This window comes from Salvia splendens, chromosome 9, assembly GCF_004379255.2.
Source record: "Salvia splendens isolate huo1 chromosome 9, SspV2, whole genome shotgun sequence".
NCBI lineage: Eukaryota > Viridiplantae > Streptophyta > Magnoliopsida > Lamiales > Lamiaceae > Salvia > Salvia splendens.
Window position 1 is genome coordinate 2,454,292 of NC_056040.1, and position 24,374 is coordinate 2,478,665.

At 40.7% G+C, this 24,374-nt stretch overlaps 1 protein-coding gene and 2 pseudogenes across 1 annotated transcript; 2 read left to right on the forward strand and 1 right to left on the reverse strand.

Annotated features, from left to right (window-relative positions):
• Positions 1 to 1,331: 1,331 nt before the first annotated feature.
• On the forward strand, positions 1,332 to 3,872 carry LOC121748088 (annotated as a pseudogene).
• Positions 3,873 to 5,405: 1,533 nt separating this feature from the next.
• LOC121747139 (NDR1/HIN1-like protein 1) lies at positions 5,406 to 6,210 on the reverse strand. The gene has a single exon (XM_042141134.1). The coding sequence runs from the start codon at positions 6,143 to 6,145 to the stop codon at positions 5,516 to 5,518; it is 630 nt and encodes a 209-aa protein (XP_041997068.1). The 5' UTR covers positions 6,146 to 6,210; the 3' UTR covers positions 5,406 to 5,515.
• A 2,201-nt stretch (positions 6,211 to 8,411) lies between these two features.
• LOC121748089 lies at positions 8,412 to 8,952 on the forward strand (annotated as a pseudogene).
• The last annotated feature ends 15,422 nt before the right edge of the window (positions 8,953 to 24,374 follow it).

Sequence of the window (24,374 nt, forward strand, 5' to 3'; positions counted from 1 at the left end):
GTGTTTGATCGATTGTTAAAGATTAAATTACCTCGAGATTACCCGAGATTGATAGACCTGCATTAGCAGAATTACCCTAGATTAATATTGTCACAAGGGAAGACCATACCTTATAAATCAAAACGGATTATACATGACATTGTATGAAATTAAGTATCATATCGTATCTATCCAACTGAGCAGCGTTCATAAGACTCAATCTTGTCTAATCCACCAAACTAAACGTATCAATAAATGAAACATTCTTTAACTCACATTATTGAAGTGTCATTGAATAGTTGGGAAATTCATAATCCCCATGCAAAATAGAAAAAAGGATGATGCATGCAAAGCTTTTTAAACTTTAGGTTTAGGTTAAGAGAGAGAAAGAGAGCGAGAGTTTGCTTCATATATTCTCTTGGATGTGGAAGCAAAATCATGCACAGTTCCCGATTCCTTCAAACACACATCACCCACACCTTTTTTCACCTCGTTTTCTGTGTTTATTCATTCTCTACCACAAGTCACAACTATATAATTGTGTTTGTGCCCACAAACAAAAAAAGAAAAAGAAATTAATCGATCAACATTAGTAATTAGGACTATCATAAAGTGACCTACGTATACACAAAAAAGTTATCATAATTTAGGTAAATTTGTACCTTTTTACCCGATTCAGATAACTTTAGTCATTTGAATGGAAATGCTAAAAAGGAAAAGTTGCACTTAAGTTATACTGATCAAACATTCTCCAATAATTCGAAAACTGACTACCAATCTTTAAAGCAAAGGAATACTAGTAGGAATGGTAATTAGTTTAAGTAAATAATCAATTTAATTAAGTAAATGTAAGCTGCATGAAAGGAAGAGTCCCGCTAACACCACATTCCATAAATATGCATAAAATAAAAAAGATATAAATATGTGGAGAAAGAATGAGATAGAGAGTAAAGCTGATTAGCCTTTGGCATTCCTCCTCCTTGTCACCACATGCATTCCACTGCAACATTCGACTTTGGACTAAGGCACTATTTTCTACATTTCTATAATTGCCATCACAACCACAAAAGTTCCATTTTTCTATATACATAAAGATTTAATCACAACTATATATTATTCCTAATACTATATAATAACCTACTCCACTTCATATATTCATTTTTTACCTCATCTACAAGAAAAGAATTCCCTTTCTCTTCAATCTATATTAAACTCTCTTGACAAGAATTAAATCCCCAACAACAAACACCAACATTCTTTTCTCCCAATTGTCATGCAACAAAAACCTAGTTTAATTCCCTTAGGTTTTCCCCCTCACCAAACAATCGCAAGACAAATTAGCATACCCAGAAATGAAAGCGTGCGCTCTCACGGCCGGGGTGGTCAAGCAGGCAGTGGTGCTGGCGAAGCGACGCGGCCATGCCCAGGTCACGCCGCTCCACGTGGCCACCACCATGCTGGCCTCCCCCGGCGGCCTTTTTCGTGTGGCGTGCCAAGAGTCCCACTCCCACCCCCTTCAGTGCAAAGCCCTAGAGTTATGCTTCAACGTCGCCCTCAACCGCCTCCCGGCCTCCTTCGCCTCCCAAAACCCTTCCATCTCCAACGCCCTCGTGGCGGCCTTCAAGCGGGCCCAGGCCAACCAGCGACGCGGCACCACAGACAGCCAGCCCCAGCAGCCCCTAGTGAAGATCCAGTACAACCACCTCATCGTCTCGATCCTTGACGACCCCAGCGTCAGCCGCGTCATGAGAGAAGCCGGCTTCTCCAGAAGTCAAAATCAACGTAGAGAAATCTGTCTCCTCTCCCTCTCCCAAATCAAAATTACAAACCCCAACCCTAACCCTCTTCTCCTCATCGTCGTCGTCATCATCATCATCCGAAGATGTGGATGTCATAATCAAAACCCTAATTACAAAACAGAAAAGGAGCGTGGCCATAGTAGGGGAGAGCACAGCCGCCTTATCCGCAACGGTGAAAGCCCTAATCCGCAAAATTGAGAGGGGGGAGGTGGCGGAGCCACTCGGAGAGGTGAAGGTTGTGAGCATCCCGCCTCTCTGCAACCTCCGCGGGGACGAGGTGGAGATGTGGATGAGTGAGCTCTCGCGACTCGTGCAGAGCCTTCTCCGGAGAGGGGTGGTGCTCGATTTTGGAGATCTCTGTGATTATGTAGAGAAAGAAGGAAGCTACAACATGATCATGGAGATAGAGAGGTTGGTTTGGGGGATTGGGGAGATAGAGAGGTTTTGGGTGATGGGAATCGCCACATTCCAGACTTACATGAGGTGTAGAGATGGCTACAATTCTTTACCCTCTCACCATTCCTGTTGATACCTTGGCCTTTACCCTTGTCTCCCAAAGGTACTTTTTTAATTTATTTTTATTTATTAAGATGTGACTAAAGTTGATGATTGTGTTGGTTTAGTGATGAAAGGAATGGAGGTGGAGAGGATGGAGAGATGGAGCTTTCATGCTGTGTGGAATGTCGGGAGAAATTTCGTGTCGAAGCAAGGGATTTGCAGGCGAGTGGTAACGAGCGAGCCTCGTCGAGGGCTTAAAGAAGAAAGTAGAAGACTTAATGACAAAGACAAGGTGATTTCCTACTATGTATTTGGTTTAGTAATAATAGTTCTATAAAGTCAAGAAAATAATAGGCCTCACACTTTTTCACATGACTCCTCAAGAGCTTTATTCGCATAAGTATATTAGGAAACAACGTCCATTTAGTCTATAAATTCCACGTCAGTTAAGAAGCTCTTCACAATTGACATTTGATATTGGAGTCTGTAATAAATGACTCACTCTTAAGGTCAATGTCCTCGTTGATCACAATTCTTCTATGAAGCCGCAATATGTACACCACCGTTCTGAGTTGGCTTCCAAACGTTCTCGTTGGTTCCTTTATCGGGCCCCATTTTGTTACGTGATTTAATTCGTAATAACAACTAAGTTATCGAACTATTTGTTTGTTTTAGAAATGTGAGACCGTGAGGGAGCTACACATGAAATGGAACTCATTCTGCAGCTCAACGCACTACCGACCTTCATCGTCATCGTCACCATTCTCATCCGGGGACGCCATGGAAACAGACGTCCTGCAAAAATTCAAAGAATTCAACTCAGAAAATCTGAATCTCCTCTGCAACACACTAGAGGAGAAAGTCCCGTCGCACAAACAAATCATCCCCGAAATCACGGGGACGATTCTCCAGTCAGGTCCGTGGACACATCTTAACCAGTAAGGGGGCTTAAGCCCCCACCAAGCTAATTTTTTATTTGTATAATATTATCGAATTTTTGACATTTTGTGTTAATTGTTGCGCAAAAGTTACTATAGTAATAAAAATAGTACTACACGCAAATTATTCTTTTAAAATTTCAAATATATATAGCTTCTACCAAAATAAATTTCTGCATCCGGCCATGTAGGTCCGGAATGCTAAAGAGGAAAACCCAGAGCATCGACGGCGTCATCAAAGAAGACACGTGGCTCCTTTTCCTTGGCCTGGACAAGAACCAGGCCAAGGAGAAGATCGCCAGAGAGCTGGCTAGGATCGTGTTCGGATCCTATTCAAGCTTCACATCGATTGGGGTGAGCGGGAGCTGCATCGACCGGTTTGTGGAGGCGGTGGAGGCAGATCCTCGCCGTGTTTTCTTGGTGGAGGATTTGGAGAAGGCGAACTACAGCTCGAGGATGGGGATCAAGGTGCCTACTACAAATTAATATAAAAGATAATTAAAATTTGGTTTGTTCCACCCTGTTTTAAAAATTTAATTCTAAATTACTAAACTTGTAACTTTTATAATTGTTCCATGTGTCCCCTTTCTGGCAAAATATGAGATGATGTGGCGGCAATATATTATAATTACGTTGCGTATCATGTAAACAATATGTGACACCCTATTTATGGAATATTTAACATTTCTAACATGGTCATAAAATTACACACATTTTTTAAATCGGTCGTCACGTCATCGCGTAATTCGCTGCAAAAAAATATGGATGAGATAATTGCAAACTTTGCGATTCATGATTTTGTTTATGAAATTTGTGGGACGAACTAGCATTTGACTATCTTTCAGGATTTATTTAAAAATTTCTTCATTAATATATTACATTTATTTAAAATTTCTTCAGGAGTAGTATATGCTAATACTCACAAGAATAATAATTTATTTAAAAAAAATAATATCACCAGCCCATTTACGCTTAAGCCCAACCAACACAAGCACGAGAATGGGCCGATATGGATCTAGATTCAAATAGGCCTACGCTGTCTAGGCCCAGTCCACCATGGACTAAAATATTTCCTCTTGTTTTCTTTCGTTAATATTTTCTTCAACAGCTAAGATGAATATAAGATTTTTCTATTACAAATAAATGCAAATCAGACTTTTTAGTTTTAATTTTATGCAATCAAGTAAGATATTTTTAAAAAGTAAATAAGACTTTATTAATGTTATAAATAATACTCCTTACCTCCATGCATGGTTTAAAGATCCATTTCACTAGTACTATCATTTTAAGATGTCTATTATTTAAAAATCTAGTTACTTTTCTTTAATATTTTGGAATAAATAACCGTTACACACTTACACTCAACTAAATCATTTACCTCATAAACCAGAAAGTGGTGTGGTATTTTTACTGTATATTTTTGGATGTGTGAAGATCCTTTGTTAAAAATACTATATACTACTAGTAATTATTATTGATTTGAGATTTCTTCAAAAAAAAATTATTGATTTGAGATAGCACACTCAAGAGTCGGTGAATATTTAAATGGTTTGTGAGTCAAATTTATTCTGAAATGCCGACTTCAAGAAGATGAAATTCAAAGCACTTCAAATATATGAACTAAAAAATTTCCTATAATAAAGTGAAGGGATATCCCATTTTCAACACAATATTTAGGCAATTTATTGACTTTGAGATCGATATTACAAATGACACAATTTAAAATAGATGTTGAATGGAAGAAACACTTTTTTCCCGAATAAACAGATTTGGAGCTACAAATTTCGACATTGTATTTCTAATAAACCCACACAAAATGAAAACAATATAAAAATAATGCAAAGAAGTGTCCAATAGTGCAAGATATATTTACATAAAAATTGGAAGAAAAATACAATTTCTTCACATCCTAATAGTGACTATGACCTCACATAAAGCGGTGCTAAATTATTGAAATCGTGACTAGAAATTGTGGGCAAAATTGACTAGATCATAAAGTGACAAAAAATACTTACTGATAAATAGGGTTACAAGACAAAAATATTAAGACGGTGGCGTAGTTTGATAAAATTGTACAAACTTGAAGCGGCCACTGTCACATGGCTTTAAACACACTCATAAATACATCTCCAAATAAATTTAATAAACTATAGTACTCCGTAGCTATTAATTAGTTGTATGTAAATTAATGTAATTTTTAATCATCATAATCATTGATCAATCAAGTGTAATAATACAAGATTGCAAATTTCTACATTCACCTGATAATCTCCCACATTATTTCCATCAAATGAAAATGAATCAAACATTAACACTACATCTCTGTGAAAGCTGATATTTAACTGAATTTCCGACAACAATGCCGCTGTTCTTGCTATTTCCGACGGGGATATAGGCGGCGCAGACGACGTGGAGGTGGTAGCGGCCGGAGATGAACGACCCGACCTTCCAACGGACGCGGCCGTTCATCTTGACGAGTAGGCTCACGGCGCCGTCCGCGCGGTCCTGCGCCAGGGCGGCGCCGTTGTAGGGGGCCACAGGGACGTCGACCCCATACAGGAACGGGGACCACACGTTGACGTCCTTGTGGCCCTGGTAGACGGCGGGGATCGCCGTGGAGTAGCTGATCTGCTGGCTCCGGTAGGTGGCGTAGGCGCTGAGGCGGTCGTAGTAGACGCCGATGCGGGCGTTCGGGTTGCGGGAGAGCACGGTGACTTGGACGGTGGCGGAGATGACGTTGGCGGCGGAGATGTTGAGGTTGAAGATGGTGGCATCTTGGAGGGTGAACCGCGGCTTTTTCGGCCGGAGGATTGCCCACACGAGGAGGACGACGAGGAGGACGATGAAGACGAAGGTTAGGAGGGCCGCCGCGCACCGCCTCACCCTATTGCGTCGCGCGGTGTCGTGGTGGTCGCATACTTTTTCCGACATGGAGGCGGCGGAGGCGGAGGAGGAGAATGGGACTTGGGTGTGTGGTAGTATGTTGTGAGAGTATGGAGATATATAAAGGGGATTGGTCTTTAGTTAAATTCTAGTTTGTCATGTAAGTAGTAAATTTATAATTTGGCTACAAAAGTAATGAAGTTTAATATTGGACGTATTGTTTTATAGACTTTGATTAGGGTGAAATAGTAAGTAATGTACCCCCTCCGTCCCACTACAAGTGAAGAATTTTTGAATTTTTTTTAACATGAGAATTAAGAAAATGATGTATATTTAGTTAAAATAGAGAGACTAAAGTATGAGAGAGGAAAAAGTAAGAGAGATAAAGAGAGAATAAAATAAGAAAGAGATAGTAATAAAGTAAAAGAGATGGAATAAAGTAAGATGTGGTTGAAGTTTTGTTTTTAGATAAAAAAAGAAATTAATCACTTGGTGGGACAACTCAATGAAAAGTTGATCACTTGTGGCGGGACAAAGGAGTATTTGATATGACAAATTGACAACCATAATTTATATGAGGCATAATATGTCATAATTAATCATTCGTATATGTGTAAAAATATGTATACATAATGTATATTATTGGCATTATGGAGAATAATGTACCATCTCTAATAACAGAAATAATAAGTGAAATGTATATGTTATTTCCTATCAAGCACAATATTGCTTTGTCAAATTCAACAAGATTTTATTATACAAGAAAAAGACGAAAAAGAAGGAAGAAAACGCAGCTATATACCCAAATTTTTAGTATTTTATTTTTTATTGTACTCTTCAACTTTTGTGTTAATATCAGCAATTTAACATGCTTTTATGAACTCCAACTAGATAAGAGGCAAGATGTACTATTGGAATAAATGAATGTAATCAAACGTAAACTGTAAATATTGTACAAACTTCAAACTATAATATGGAGCGTTAAAAAATGTCAATAGATTACAAAATAATAGCAATAGAAAATATCAACACAGTGTCAACGGTTGACACCGTATTGACATTGTGTTGACATCAAAATTTTGAAATTTTTACACCGTGTTGACATTGTGTTGACACTGTGTTGAAAAGTTTGGAGTTTGTACAATATATGAGTTTGCACTTTATCACTATCCTTGGAATAAATGTATGATTTGGTTTTAGATTTCTCTTGGCTAAGTACAAAGTTGAGTATTATTTGGTGTATCAATAATGTATAGAAGACTATTTCATAATTATATCAAGAGATAAATTAAATTAAATTAAATTAAATAACACTTGTATGAGTGCTTTAATAGCCAAAAAGGACTCCAAAATATGTCCTTTTCATGGACAAAGACAAAAGGCAAGGAATATGGAAAGTTTCTTTTCTTCTTTGCAAAATTAGTTCACATATGCCCACATATATTGAAGTGGTTTGTCAGATTAGTATATACATATAAAAATATGAGAGGGATAATTGTATTTCAGTGCTAGACAAAAGGCAAGGAATATGGAAAGTTTCTTTTCTTCTTTGCAAAATTAGTTCACATATGCCCACATATATTGAAGTGGTTTGTCAGATTAGTATAAACATATAAAAATATGAGAGGGATAATTGTATTTCATTGCTAGACGATTTCTTAATTACTACTCATGTTCTCTTTAAATAGAGATTACAGATTATATATATATATATAGGGTCCTGTTAGGTTGAGATTATTTAGCTAAATTGAGAAATGAGATGCAATATCAGCCACTAATCCACAAGATTAACTAAATGTCAACAGCTATCACATTATGTCAATACGGGGGTATAAGTGTCATTTTGTGTTTTAATGTGTCGGATTGTTGACATGGCTTGTATGCCTAGTTGACATGACTTATAATTGTTGTTGACATGGTTTCTATGTGCAGTTGATATGGTTGTACGTGTAGTTGACATGACTTGTATGTATAGTTGACACGATATGTACCGTAGTTGACATGACATGTATGTGCCGTTGACACGATATGCACCATAGTTATCATAGTGTCACCAGCTTATATATCAAATGTCAACAACTGACAAACACTGTAACAAAAGCAAAATTGATCAATTGCATAATCCTCTCGCATTTAGATCTGCTCGATTCTGGTGGCAGTTCCACCAACATGCAGATCGCACCTGCCTTGATCGCCTTCAGCCTCGACTTCTTCGACGCCTCCAGCATCTGCATCAGCAGCTTCAGCGCGCACGAGCTCGCCTTGTTGCAGATCTCGTCGGAGACGATCTCCAGCAACGATTTGAAGCGTGTCAATGGAAAATTGCTACTGGCCAATCCTCAATCACACCGACGAACCGCTGTGGCTCCTCCCTCCCGCCTCGACTTCCGCCTCCAGAAGCCATAGCGAAGTCGAGAAACGCCGCAGAGACAGAATCAACGCTCAGCTCTCCACTCTCCGCAAACTCATCCCCAAATTCGAAAAGGTATTTTTCCCTCTCTCTCGAATCAAATCAAAATCAAAATCAAATTAAAATCGAATCAAAATTCTCACTAAATTGACCGATTCTGATCAATGTAGATGGACAAGGCGGCGCTATTGGGGCACGTGGTGGATCACGTGAAGGAGCAGCGGCAGAGGACGAAGGAGGCGAGCAAAATCAGCAGCGGCGTGCCGAGCGAGATCGACGAGGTGATCATCGATCAGATTGAAGACGGATCGGAGCAGATCAAGGCGTCGATCGGCCGGAGCTCTTCGCAGAGATCGGGAGCGCGCTGAAAGCGCTGGAAGCCACCATTGTCGAAGCCGACATCACGAAGCCGACATACACCAGCACCCTCACCAGAATCCCCTAATTAAAATATGAAATTACCCTTCTGCCCTTTCATAATAAATTAATCTAAAAATATTTTTTATGTGGTAAAATCTGGACCACTCATTTAATAAAAATGAGTGGCTGATGTTTCATCTCATTTCTCAATTAGCCTAAAAAATCTCAATTGATCATGAACCTATATATATATATACATATATATATAGAGTCGTGATCATATGATAACCCCTAAATATCGTAATAACCCTATACCTAAATCTAGACCACACATTTTTAAAATCACGCGGTCTAGATTAAAACTTAGATTTACTTCATAAAAAAAAGGCGGAGGGGTAAATATGTCATTTCCCTCATTTAATTTCTGAATTTCGCCAAATATCACGTAAAATGATAAAATGATATATTTTAGGTTTATTGCATAAAATGATAGTTTTGCCGGATAGAATGATACTCTACTTCATAAAAAAAGGCGGAGGGGTAAATATGTCATTTCGCTCATTTAATTTCTGAGTTTCACCAAATATCACGTAAAATGACAAAATGATATATGTTAGGTTTATTGCATAGAATGATAGTTTTGCCGGATAGAATGATACTCTGAGTTGATAAAATGATACTGTGAATGATAAAATGATACTCTGAATTTTGCCAAATATCACGTAAAATGATAAAATGATAGGTTTATTGCATAGAATGATAGTTTTGCCGGATAGAATGATACTTTGAGTTGATAAAATGATACTTTTGACTGACTGATAAAATGATAAAATGATAGGTTTATTGCATAGAATGATAGTTTTGCCGGATAGAATGATACTCTAAGTTGATAAAATGATACTTTTGACTGACTGATAAAATGATAAAATGATAGGTTTATTGCATAGAATGATAGTTTTGCCGTATAGAATGATACTCTGAGTTGATAAAATGATACTTTTGACTAACTGATAAAATGATAAAATGATAGGTTTATTGCATAGAATGATAGTTTTGCCGTATAGAATGATACTCTGAGTTGATAAAATGATACTTTTGACTGTCTGATAAAATGATAAAATGATAGGTTTATTGCATAGAATGATAGTTTTGCCGGATAGAATGATACTCTGAGTTGATAAAATGATACTCTGAATGATAAAATGATACTCTAAATTTCACCAAATATCACGTAAAATGATAAAATGATACCGATGTCCTTTCCGGCCCACATCGATGATGGTTTCTCTTGCATTGCCTACCCACGTGATGGAAGACCGATGTCCTTTCCGGCCCACACGTGAGGGGGCGTGTTAAATCCTCTAAATTCTGTCCCACATCGACTTGGTAAAGATCCCATCTAATCTATATAAGTGTGGATAACCCTCCCCCTTATGAGGCCTTTTAAGGGATGAGTGGCCCATTTCTAATAAAGTACTTAAATGATTTCAATTATGAATAATATTTAGGTTTTGGAGGAAGCTAGTACCATGTCAGCATGCTGATTGTAAGAAGAAAAAGAATGCCAAGGAGATCAAATTCAAGAATCTAGCTTTGGAGGGTAATAATAATACTATTACTACTAAAGTATTGCGCGACATAAGCAAAAATTTTGTTTGATTGCATTTGGTGGGGTCACATATTGCAAAAAAATCAGAAAATATTGAAAGATACTTGATGATTCCGCGAATTTTTGATGATGATAAATGCTCGTAAAAATAAATTACGACACCGAGAATTTTACGTGGTTCGATTTACTGAGGTAAATCTACGTCCACGGGGAGAAATGGGGGCAGGTTTGTATTGCTTGATCTGCGAATTACAGCTTACAACACAGACTTGCTATATGATTATTTCTCTAGAGAGATTCTAACCCTTTTCTACCAGATCTAAGTTCTATTTATACATTGAACTAAGATCGTGGCTTACATCATCACTCTAGGTCGTGGAGGTCGTGTAGGTCATGGCCTAAGATCGTGGCCTGAGTTGACGCCACGTGGTAGTGGGTGTGTTGGAAGTTGTGGAAATCCTGCATGGGTCCACTAACTCCTTGTTCGGTCGAATACTGAGACCGAACTGCTTTGGTTGCCGATCTGAGAGTAGAGCTTGATGCCGACCTGAGAGCAGAGCTTGATTGGTTGGCTTTTACCGAGCTGTAGGCTGAGGCCGAACTCTTTGGTAATGCCGAACTCATCCGAACTCTTTGGTCATGCCGAACTCATACTCTTCCTTGGGCTTCGGGCTGATGGGCCGTCATTGCTGTTGGGCTTGTTTAGTCCGTACCCCATCACTACCCCCCCCGAAAGACGAAGCGAATCACTTCGGCGAAGCGAGTCACTTCGGCATTCTGGATAAAGGTACGGGGGAGGCTGACGTCAGGGGACGTGCCTTGCATGTGACTGCATTAAATGCGACAGTAAAATCCGGCCGTTGAATCCTGAAAAGGTGGGATTCGAAACGGTGCGACGATTTTGAAATCTTCGCCGAATCTGATAAATATGCTCTTTCTTCCTCATTTGAACACCTTTGCTGTTGCGTCTTCTATACTCTCTCTTTCTCGAGAAATTTTCTTCCGCTTTCAAGAGCTTCTTCAGACTTTCTTCACTTTCAAAAAGTAAGAAAAATGTCTTCTTCTTCTTCTTCGGTGTCGGGTAGCGGTAGGAAAGGGGATAAGGGGTCTTCTAGCCGGAAAGAATCCGGGGAGAAGACCGTAGAGTATTTTCACAGTATCTTGAGTAAGGATACTGTGATATCCCTTCACGAGAAATATTTTTTACCTGGGGGGAAGGCGGTGGTTCCCGACGATGATCATAGGGCTAACGACCCGCCGGAGGGTTATGCCACCGTTTACGAAGCCTGCTTAGAATGCGGGCTTCGTTTTCCTCTTCCCCCACCTTTTGTAGAGCTTCTTGATTTTTTTCAACTCCCTTTAGGTCAGGTGACTCCGAACTCTTGGAGGCACTTATCGGCTTTTGCTGCCGAACTGCGTAGGCTAGATAAGGATCTGTCTCTGAGGGCAATCCTTAATTTTTTCCAGTTTAAAAGGAAGGGATCTTGGTTCTACTTGATCCCCTTACAGCCTTTTAGGGCCTTCTGCCGAACCAAGTGGCCGAAATGGCAAAACCGTTTCTTTTTTTATAATAGGACTTCGGCTCCGGGCTTTCCTTGGAGAAGGCCGAAGTCCGTGATTCCCCATCCTCGGTTAGAACCGTTGGCCGAGCTCGAGGGCGAGCTCAATAAGATTCCTATGATTAGGAAACAGTATTCGGAAACTGAGCTCGTCAAGGGCGACCTCGTGTTCAATATCTCGTCTTCGGACGAAGAGGCCGAGGGTGAGGATTTCTCTTTATCTTTATGCTCTACTGCTTTAACGAAGAAAACTAACCTTGTTTTCTTGCTTTTTGGCAGTGTTCATGCTGAATAAGGCTATCCGAAAGTCCTCCGAGCTTAAGGAGCCGGAGAAAGAGAAGGCTACCAGCTCGGCGCCTGATGCCGAGAAGAATCCGAAGAGGCAAAAGACCTCTTCGGGTCCAAAGAAGCCGGAGTCGACTTCGGCAAGTAGGAAGGGGAGGACCCAGAAGCCCCCGAGAGCGCCAGAGAAAGATGTGGTCTTGGCGCCTCCTTCGGAGCATATCTGTGAGCCATTTTTATGGCCCACGGACTTCGCCGAGGTGAATTGTCTTCTTGATTCTTTGGCTTGGCTTCTGTCCTGTATTTTTGGTGCCCTCTGTTGACTTTTTTCCTTATCCATTTTCAGAGGAACGATATGCTCTCCAAGCTCGTCGCCGTCGAACTCTCCAAAGCGTCCAATGACTATGCCGAGATGCAGAGGAAGTTGGCGGCTGCTTGTCATCGGGCCGAACAGGCTGAGGCTAAATTTGAGAAGGCCAGAGCTGCTAGGATTTCGGCCCAGGATGAAGCTCAGTTTGCCAAAAACCAGCTCGTCATCCAGCGAGAGCAGGCGAAGCGGAGCGATGCTGCTGCCGTGGTTGCCCAAGGGGAGGCTCTCCGTGTTTACACGGAGAAACTCTTTTTGAGCAGCCAGTTCTCGGCCTTTGTCGGTAGCCTGGTAAGGCTAATTGCCGATAAGGGCGAGCAGGGGGCCGATGTCGTGCTGCCTCTGTACAGCCGAGAGATAGCAGCTCGGCTTCAGAATCTGCCGCTCCTTGAGGAGCTCGCTTCATCCTCGGTCCTGCTTTCTGCAGACCGAGTCCGGAGTTGTCGAGCTGATCGGGACGAGAACCTGGAGGCTATCTTTGCCTCCGTGGGACCCGTTTCACCCGCTTCGACTTACAACGGAGAGGGTGAGGCCGAGCCGCTGGAGCGGGAGGCCGAAGTCGAGCGAGCCGGGCATCCGGAGAAGGAAGCCGATCAGGAGACGCAGCAGATCGGCTACGGTGGCGCCGAGCAGGCTGAGGAGAGCAAGGAGGTAGAGGCTGAAGCTGAAGCAGATGAGAAGGAAGCTGAACCTCACCGAGAAGGTGGAGACGAAGCTAGCGAAGTATGATTTCGTCTCCCTTCTCTTAGTTTAGTTTCTTCCTTTATGTAAAATGGCCTTGAAGCCCTCCTTGTATAAAAAAAATTTTTTTCTTATGAATGAAAAAATTCTTCTTTCTGCTCTTGTGTCTTCGTATAGCCTTTCGTACTCTCTTACTCCTGTTGTGGTTTACTACCTGCTCGGTAAGCTGAAATGCCGAACTGACGTAGCTGCTTTGTATTCTTAACTCTCAAGGAGCTGGAGGTACTTCACTGGAAGCGGCTGTACTCTTCGGCTTTAGACGAAGCTGAGAAAAGAGCTATAGCCGATCAGACGAAGAATGACGAGCTTCTGGCTCGTTTAGTGAAGCTGGATGCCGATAATAAGGACTTAGAGTCCGATAAGAATGATCTGGAGGCCGAGCTGAACACGACCATTGCTGAGAGGACTGCGTACGAGGATTACATCCGTGTGCGCGGGGGAATGACCATATCAGATGTTCAGAGTCGAGTTGACGAACTGTGGGAGGAATATAATGTACTCCGGAGGAACAATGCGCTGGAGAGCTCGGCTTGCCAACAAGTCGTGACATCATTGCGGCGCTGGGCTTCTCGGTACAACATTGTTCTTTCTCGGCGCCCCTCCATAGAAAGATTCCTTCGGCATATCGTGCCAACAGATGCTCGCACTCCAGATCAAACCTTTGATTCACTTGCTCAAAACCGTACTCCAAGTCAGCAACGAACTCTGGAACAGCCGGAAACGTCAAGACGAGAACAGGCTGAAGTTCGTAGAGGAGCTGTGATTATGAGTGAGCAAGATCGACAAATGCTTCGTGAAGAGACTCTTCGCCGCCGAGGTGCTAGGGCTTCCCGGGCTCAGAGAAGAGGTGGCAGGTCGATTAGAGCATCTCGTCGACCTGCTTATTCTGCAGCTGCCTGGAACGCCCGAACTCAGCTTCACGAGGATTTTGTGAATAGATGGCTCAACTTTAGCAACCCTGGACAGTAGAATAGTCCTTTGTAATAGCGTAACGCCATCTTGTAGGGTAGCGGAGTTGTGTGCCGAACAAGATTTGAAAATGAAATTTTGTTTTTGTTTTCGCTTCTAACACTGTGTATTTACAGCTTAGCGAAAAAATTTCATCGTACTTGTCCTCGGTCTTATGAAGTAAACTTCTTTGACCGGACTTGTCTTTGGTCTGATGAAATAAACATCTTTGACCGGACTCGTCTTTGGTCTGATGAAATAAACATCTTTGACCGGACTCGTCTTTGGTCTGATGAAATAAACATCTTTGACCGGACTCGTCTTTGGTCTGATGAAATAAACATCTTTGACCGGACTCGTCTTTGGTCTGATGAAATAAACATCTTTGACCGGACTCGTCTTTGTGTTCTAATTTGGCGATTTTCGTCGCCGGGATCGAACTTTCCCTTGTCCTAATTCGGCGAGTTTTATCGCGTGGATCGGACTTTCCCAGTTAACCGAAGTGGTCTTATGCAGTAAACCTCTTTGACTAGACATGGTCGTCCTCGGTCTTATGAGGTAAACTGCTTTGACCGAACTTGGTCGTCCTAATTCGGCGAGTTTTATCGCGTGGATTGGACTTTCCCTTGTCCTAATTCAGGCAAGTTTTATCGCGAGAATCGGACTTTTGTTGCAGTTCGTTTCAGACGAAGTGCTTGATTCTTAAGCAGAATTGTGGTCTTGTATCCTCTTTAGAAGCTTTGACACACAATCGTGGGCTTGTTGCAGCTCGTTTCAGACGAACTGCTTGTTTAAGCTGAATTGTGGTCTTGTATCCTCTTTAGAAGCTTTGACGCACAATCGTGGGCTTGTTGCAGCTCGTTTCGGACGAACCGCTTGTTTAAGCTGAATTGTGGTCTTGTATCTTCTGTAGAAGCTTTGACTCACAATCGTTTAGCTTGTATATGTTCTAAGAAGGGGATCAGCCTTCGAAGAACAAGATACCTCAGTAACATTTGTAAGAGACGACACGCACATAGACAGACAAGACGCATATAGACAAATAAAAAGCACATAGAGACGAACAAAAACCAAGCAAACCAAAGAAAGCACATTGACCGGACTGTCTCTTACAAATGGAACTTTTTGAGGTTGGAAACGTACCATGTTCGGGGTACTTGTGCTCTTGACACGTGAGTCAATTTGTAAGACCCTTTGCCGAGGACTTCTGACACCCGATATGGAACTTCCCATGTGGGTTCGAGTTCGCCCAGCTTTTCTGCTCGGCTTACTTCGTTGTTTCTCAAGATGAGATCTCCCACTTGAAATTGCAGCTTTTTCACCCTTTGGTTATAATACCGGGCTACTTGCTCCTTGTACTTGGCTGCTTTTATGCAGGCCAATTCTCTTCTTTCTTCGGCCAGATGTAGTTCGGCTCTTAGTCCGTCACCATTCATTTCTGAGGAGAAATTGAGTTCGGGGACTGGATATGCCGATCTCAACCGGAATCACGGCTTCAGTGCCGTACACCATCGAGTTCGGCTCCGGTGTGACTTCGGTCATTTCGCCGGCCTCTGATTCCGGCTGCTGTGATTGCTATGCTTGATGGTGCCGAACTGATTGCTCGGCACTTTTAAGCGCAATCTGCGAACACACTTGCTCTTTTTCGATCACCTCGGATGACCGCTATCTCTCCTTTAGTGGAGAAGGTGTTCGGCGAGGATGCCTCTGATCGCTATGACCGGGCTTCTTTTTGTCTTCTCTAGATGAGCTGTCTAAAGACCGTTTTCGACGGTCTGCCTCATCGGCACGAGAAAACTTGTCCGCAATGTCCCACATCTCTTGAGCTGTTTGCGGACCGCACTCCACGAGCTTTCTGTAGAGAGCTCCGGGCAGGATTCCATTTTGGAATGCCGAAATGACAAGTAGATCATTGAGATTATCTACTTGTAGGCATTCCTTGTGGAATCTCGTCATAAAATCGCTGATCTTTTCGTCGCGACCTTGACGTATAGAAAGCAGCTGAGCCGAAGTGCTTCTGGCTTCCGCTTTCTGAAAGAACCTCCTGTGGAAAGCATCCATTAGATCTCGGTAGGATCTAATGCTGCCTTGAGGGAGGCTATCGAACCACCTTCTTGCGTTCCCGATTAGCAGCTCGGGAAACAGCTTGCACATGTGGACCTCGTTGAGACCCTGGTTCGCCATGTTATATTGATAGCGTCCCAAGAAATCATGAGGATCCACGAGTCCGTCATAGGTCATCGACGGAGTTCGGTAGTTCTGTGGTAGGGAAGTTCGGGTAATATCGTCCGAGAACGGAGTCCTCAATGCTCCGTACATGGCGAACCCGACATTTCTTCGGTATGGAGGAGATGGAGTTCTCCTGTGATTCCGGTACCGAGGATTCTTTCTTCTGGAAGACATGATACTACTGCGGTAGTGACTGTCTCGTATGGAGGGAGAGAGAGAATCCGCCGTTTTCGCCTCCGGCTGCTTTTGGCTTCTCTGCAGGAAGGTTAAGAATTCCTCCTGCTTTTCCGCCAAAAACAGCTTGACAGCCTCGTTCAAATCGGGCTGCTGGGAAGACTCGGTGTGACGGCTTTTGGAGCGGCTTGTTCCTCCACCATGAGAACTGGTGGTGGATTTATCCCTAGGCTGTTTTCCCGACCTATGGGATGGATTGGCTTCCTCCTGGTTCTCACGGGCAGGAATACGGGTACTCTGCGATCTGGTATGCATTTTTTGGGTTGAAAAAATGGACAAAAATTCGCTTTATCACAAATTTGGTTCTCTGTTTCCCACAGACGGCGCCAGTGATGATTCCGCGAATTTTTGATGATGATAAATGCTCGTAAAAATAAATTACGACACCGAGAATTTTACGTGGTTCGATTTACTGAGGTAAATCTACGTCCACGGGGAGAAATGGGGGCAGGTTTGTATTGCTTGATCTGCGAATTACAGCTTACAACACAGACTTGCTATATGATTATTTCTCTAGAGAGATTCTAACCCTTTTCTACCAGATCTAAGTTCTATTTATACATTGAACTAAGATCGTGGCTTACATCATCACTCTAGGTCGTGGAGGTCGTGTAGGTCATGGCCTAAGATCGTGGCCTGAGTTGACGCCACGTGGTAGTGGGTGTGTTGGAAGTTGTGGAAATCCTGCATGGGTCCACTAACTCCTTGTTCGGTCGAATACTGAGACCGAACTGCTTTGGTTGCCGATCTGAGAGTAGAGCTTGATGCCGACCTGAGAGCAGAGCTTGATTGGTTGGCTTTTACCGAGCTGTAGGCTGAGGCCGAACTCTTTGGTAATGCCGAACTCATCCGAACTCTTTGGTCATGCCGAACTCATACTCTTCCTTGGGCTTCGGGCTGATGGGCCGTCATTGCTGTTGGGCTTGTTTAGTCCGTACCCCATCAATACTATATGATGTAACTTAGCATTATCAGCAAAAAAAACTCCTATTTCCTCATTTAGAAATGGAAACATAGAATTATCTTTATTGCACAAAGATGCGCATAAACTGTTGGAAGCGGCCGAGTCGACTCAGGCTTCCTTTGACGTGTTGGCAGCGGGAAGGCGGTTTTGCTAAGGCGCTGACCTTTTTTTTATAATATTATTTGTGATTATACGAAAGATTTTGTTAATAATATTATCCACGACATTATGGAGTAGACATAAACCTTGCATTCTTGATAAGGGTTCAAGATGGTAGCAGGCATGTGAGTCGAAGTAAAAGCGAAACTCTTCAAGCTCTCGCAGAAGAAGGGGAGCGGGTGGCCCGGCTCGGGGTCGCGGTTGGGATGATACGGGAGCGGCGGCTGCATAAGAAAGGCGGCTTCGGCGGTGGCTTAGGGAGCAACCATTGTGAGGGTTGGAAATGGTGAGGGTTTGTTGTGCGAGTGTGAGTGTGAGATTGAAAAAGGAGGCCGGAGAAGAAGGTTCTCGAACATTGAAAGATACTATTTGCACAAAGATGAGCATAAACTGCACGCACACCTGAGTCGACTCGGCTGAAAATAAAATAAAATAGAAAATGCAGAAGATATCTGAGAAATATGAGGAGAGGTTAGCATGAGATATTACTTAAGTACTTCGTTGACAGATATACTCAATTTTTGTTTGATTGCATTTGGTGAGTTCACGTCACTAACTTATTTCACTCACATTTCATTTAAACTAATATATACAAGTATGATCTTTATTCCACTAACTTTTTTCCACCCACTTTTCTTAACATTTCTTAAAATTCGTGCCGCTAAGAAATGAGACTCCTAATAGCGGACGGATGGAGTATGTGCTTATGTAAGAATCAGTTAACTAATTATTGTTGATGAGTCTAAAGAGTGTGTGATGATAAGGAGATAGGAATAACTTGGCATTTTCCTTCATTCCATGTATTTTTATTCCACTTCTTCCTTTATTCCATTGTAGCAACCAATGTTGGGACTTTTCTGGCTCACACGGTTAATAAATTAGAAATTTTAAATATATTAGTATAATATATTTAATAAATTTAGTTTAATATATTTATCACTTAATACCCTAATCCCTTTCCCTGATAAATCTTCTAGGCAAACAGACTGCAGTTACGACTTACAATCAAGCAAATCATGTCCTATTAAATATTATTCTGTTTTTGTATTTTATTTCATTTTCGATGTATGCTTTATGAATTCTATAATCACACTATATAGATGATGTGTGTATATCAATGAATTGGACAAATAAATAGATGGAACAGACAAATGCTGGAGATAAACCAATTATATCTCTAACGCTTTATCAACAAGTGGCAATATTTTCCCAAAATCACGAATAAATCGTAATTTAAGAAAAGGGAGAAATAAGTTGTCAATTAAAAAAGTATAGTTATAATTGCTTGTGTTTTCCGTTTTTATAATAAAGTTAACAATTGGAAAGTGAAATTATAAGGATTGTTTTTAGTTAAAAAAACTGAACACATTCTTATGTGGTGTATGAAAAAAATGAAAGAGCTCGACCAATTGTCTAAGGTCTTCTGACTCACTCGTCATCAACTGAGGAATCCATGTCGTCAATGAGTAGAGGTGTCAATTGGGTTATACCGACCTTACTTAAATCCCACTAGAGTACTTAACTTAATTAACCATGTCATCCTCGAAAAAAATAAAAATATGTTCCCATAGTAGATTGGATTTATGACTTCCAAATTTGTTTGTAATCATCTCTTACTAAGTTAAACAAGTCATTTTTTTCTTTTATAAATAGTTTTTAATCATACTTAACAAATCAAAAGATAATGTAAAACTAATACTAATCTAAATAACGCAAATCTTAATTTATCTCACAATGTATATCCCTATATATCATTCTATCTAACAAACTAAGACTATGTTTGAGATTAGTTGTCACTAACATATATCATATGATCTTTTAATAATGATTAATGAACACGCAGTTTTTCTCTAAAAAAATCACAACCCCTAATCATCCGGGACATGATTAATAATGATATTCACATAAAACGAAACAAAAAAAATTGAAATATAACTTGTGTCACCTTAAAAAATGTAACTAAATCATTACTTTTAATTAAAAAAAATAGTTCTGGACCTGACGCGGTGATTATATTGGCCACATTGTTTGCTTGGAATCCAAGAAATTACCAGAAAGCACCCTCTCCGAAGCCCCACACAATCTGCACGATTATTTATTAAATTCCCCATTTAATCCCTACGCCACAATTTATTGCCACCTATATCCCCTCTAAACCCACTCCCTTTTCTTCTTATATAAAAACCCCCTCCTTTTTCCCGTGAATACGACGCGGATTCATGGTGGACGACGGCGTTTTCCCGGTGGCCTTCTTCGACGGTGAGAGGGAGATGGACATCGGCGACGTCAGAATCACCCCTGCCATGGACTACAAGTCCTTCCAGCTGATTCTGAGCGAAATGATCGGGATCTCGCCCAATCAGATCTCGATATACCTCGTCAATCGGAGGAGGAACAGGAAATCGCCGTTTTCCGACGATCGCCGCCGAATTCCGGTCACCGGTAAGGCGAATTTCGCCGCGATTTGCCGGCTGAAGGAGTGCTGTTTCCTCGTCATACTGAAGCGGTCGCGCAAGTCGAGGAGCCGTAGGGAGAGGATGATCGGCGGAGGAGGAGCCGATTTCGCGGCTCGGATCGCTCAGCCGGAGCCGCATCTGGTTCTGCTGAGGAGGAGTCAACCGGCACCGTTGTGCGATCGGATTTCTCAGCCGGAAGGAGGAGGAGGCGCGGAATTGCAGTTTCCGAGAGGCGATTTGTTTGATCCGACGTGGCTGGCGGGGGACGGAAGCGGAGATCGCGGCAAGGCCTTCTGCGAGGAGTGCTGGAACGCGGAGAGGAACGGAGGTACGACGTCGTTTCACCATTGCATCAATGATGCAGTGGTGACTCAATTTGCCACGCGGTTAGGGCCGATTAATCGGCCGAATAAATGCTATTAAAAGCGATGAACTCTATATTTTGCGTGAATAGATTAGATTAACTATTTCTGGAAAACGGGCTCTAATGAGCCATGATCTGATGAGTGCGGCCCATGGCAACACCGTGGGCACGAGCTCCGTACGTAGGCAGGCTTCATCTGCGTGATGATTTTGCGATTGACCATTTATGCCACTGGGACTATTAACGGTTATTTTGTTCTTTTGCTATTTCAGAAGGGTAATATTGTAAATTAACGGTTGGATTAATATTGAAATCTTAGATATGAATTTCAATGATATTATCTTATAAATTTTTATATATCATGATAATCTTACGGTGGATTTAGATTTCGTTTTATATTTCTTGGTTGAACGAATTTTTGTTTTGGAGAGTTTGAAAGTTGAACGACCATAACAAAATCAACCCTTTCTTCTCTATTATTCTACTTATGTAGACCCACTTTTAGATTTATGCACGGATTTAGTGTGATTTTCTGTTACTGAAATCTTAGTCTAGTTTTTTTATTATTATTATTTACATTTGTCACTAAAGAAAACTTACTTTTTCCAAAATTATACACGAATACTCATCTGAATAGGAAAAACAACAAACACAAATCATTATCATGAAAACCGAACATTTGAGATCAAGAAATTTTGTTGATTTGGCTCTGGTGGTAATTGATATTGTAACATATTCCAAAGAAAGTTCTATGCAAAGAAATAACATAACCCAAAAGATTATTCACATGAATAACTATGGGCTAGTAAATAAAGAATTAGTGGAAGCTATAATTATAATACATGGGCTTTGAATAGTTTCACCTTTACCTATTTGATGGATTACCATATCCACCTTTTGGGCTTACAAATTTACATTCAAACTCAGATTTGAGCCAGGCCCATATCCATTAAGGTGGCTTTCGGTTGTCATGACTAATATCATGAGACTATCCATCTAGGATTAAGTTGTGGGATTATTTTAGTTGGAGGGGGAGACTATAACTAATTATCATGAGACTATCCATCTAGGATTAAGTTGAAGGGTTCAATCTTATGAACCAAATATGATACATATTTAATCATGAGATTTAGTCCGAGCACCCCTAAATGATTAAATCCATCCAACCGAACTGACTCAAATAATTCATCCCTTTTCAAAAATAAATTTATTATCACAATACCATTAATTTATAAGTCGCCGACCAAAATTATGAGTATGTTATTTGATTTTTTATTGTATGATTAAAAAAATTTGAAGAGACATTCGATCGAAATCCAATTCTGAAAACTTGAGATTTCGAGTTGAAATACTTTCAAATTTTTGGTTTAATTCAACTTTGTGTGACCAGTTTGGTTTCTCATTTACTACTAATTGTTAGCAGACTATAGTCCAAAATTTCGCCTTGATATCATAAGTAGGCTTATTGAAAGAATTGCTCAAAACAAGTAAAGATTAATTGGAAGCATAACACTTGCTTTATTGATAAATGCCTAATCATGATTTAATTAAAACATAAAGACATGGCTGGCAAACTTAGTGGATTGATTAATTGGAAGCATAACACTTACTTTAATACTTTAATGTGTTTTTTTAGGTCACTCAAACTGTTTGCCTCCTTAATTTGTATGAATCGTTAATTGTAATTTATGTCACACTTTGGAGTCATTTGTAAAAATAACCCAAATTTTTAAAAATACTACTCATAATGAAAATCCAAATGATTCTATTATAACTAATTTTTCAGCTGATTTTTTTTATCACAACCTGAAACTCTGCAGTTTGTAATTGGATATATAATATAATGTAATTTATAATTTACATAATTTGAAATATTTTATAAACAGCATAACTTTCTTTATATCTTGATATGAATACAATCAAATGATTTATTTATCTATATATGAGTTCGTCTCCTACCCTAGTTAGGGCAGAAAAGCAAGTTCATACGCGTTCTAGCTAGCGTTAGGTATCTTGTTACTTTCTAATAAATTTTGATATCCAAAAAGATTTTCTATCTAGTGGATGAGATTTATTTATTTATTCATATATATGATGGAGAGTAACATGTCACACACATAACACAAATAAATTCAATAGTACAAAAACTTATATGATTAGCACCGTCACACTGATTAAGATTCATAAAATGATCATTCTACTCAGTTATAAACTGATATATTCGAGATAATTATAATTTTATCACTTAGAGTTCAGTTGTTTTGAAAATTGAATATAATACTAATTATATCTTGGCCCATTATTACTTATAAATGTTGATGATTTTTTAGAGAATTTCAATGAATGTATATATTAGTAGACGATTTATTTAATTAAATTCCAAACAAATCTCACCATCTGTCTCTTCATATATAGTTATGGATTATGTACTCATGAAACTTTCCTACATTTTTTTATTCATATTATGAATCAAATGCGAGAGCAAAATATTTGAATTTGATGTAGAGTTGCATGTTGTGGAAGTGAGCTCTGATTATTAGATTGGTTTGAATCTAATAGTATTAGAAATGGCGCCCGTTCCGGCAGAATTCCGACCGGCGTGCCGGAAGTCCGCGCGGGATGTCCGCCATTGTGCAAGGGAGGCACGGATACGGACATCCACTGCGGACATCGGAGTTCCGCCGCGTTCCGCGGATATCCGTCGCGACGTCCGTGCAGATGTCCGTCATTGCGTTGACCCCACGGACGTCCCGATTATTGCATTAATTTCTTGTTTTAAATTGCGTTGTCCTTGGGGATGTCCGTCACTGTGCAGTGGGATGTCCGTATGACGTGGCATCCGCAGTGGGATATCCGTATGACGTGGCATGAGGTGTTTTTGGGATGTCCGCGGGGATGTCCCGATGTCCGTCGGGACATCCGCACCATGCTAATGCTCTAACTTGTTGCTTTTGGATGCTTATAATCATATTAGGACAAGCTGACGTAATGCAATCGCACTCATCTATACATGTCTGTAGGGCTGACAAATCGTGCGGATTGGGTCGTTATCGGGTCAACCTGATAATGACCCAACCCAATAAGGTCTAACCTGAACCCGACCTGTTAAGGAAACTGTAAATCCGAACACGAACCCGACCTGCTACCTTCAAATCCGAACACGACCCGCACCCGACACGAACCCGTTATCGACACGATATAATATGGGTTGACACGACACGATAACAACCCGAACCTGATATTACACGATTAAAACCTAATATTACACGATTAAACCTTAATTTTTAACCTAATTTACACAATTAAAATTCGTTTTATACTATTTAAACCTAATTTATAAGAAATTAAAATATTAAAGTAATATATATAGTTTTAAATAATAATAAAAATAATAATATTATTTCTTAATGGGTTACCCGTATCCGACCCGCATCCGACCCGAACCCAACCCGAAATTATCGGGTTCTTAATGGGTCAACCCGATAAGGACACAGATCCAATAAGACTTGACCCCAACCCAAAAATTTCGTGCGGATTCGTGTCGGATTATCGTGTCGTGTCAAAAATTGCCAGCCCTACATGTCTGAAAATCTCT

Coding starts and splice junctions, on each gene's coding strand:
- LOC121747139 (XM_042141134.1), bottom strand. CDS start 6,145: ATGTCGGAAAAAGTATGCGACCACCACGACACCGCGCGACGCAATAGG.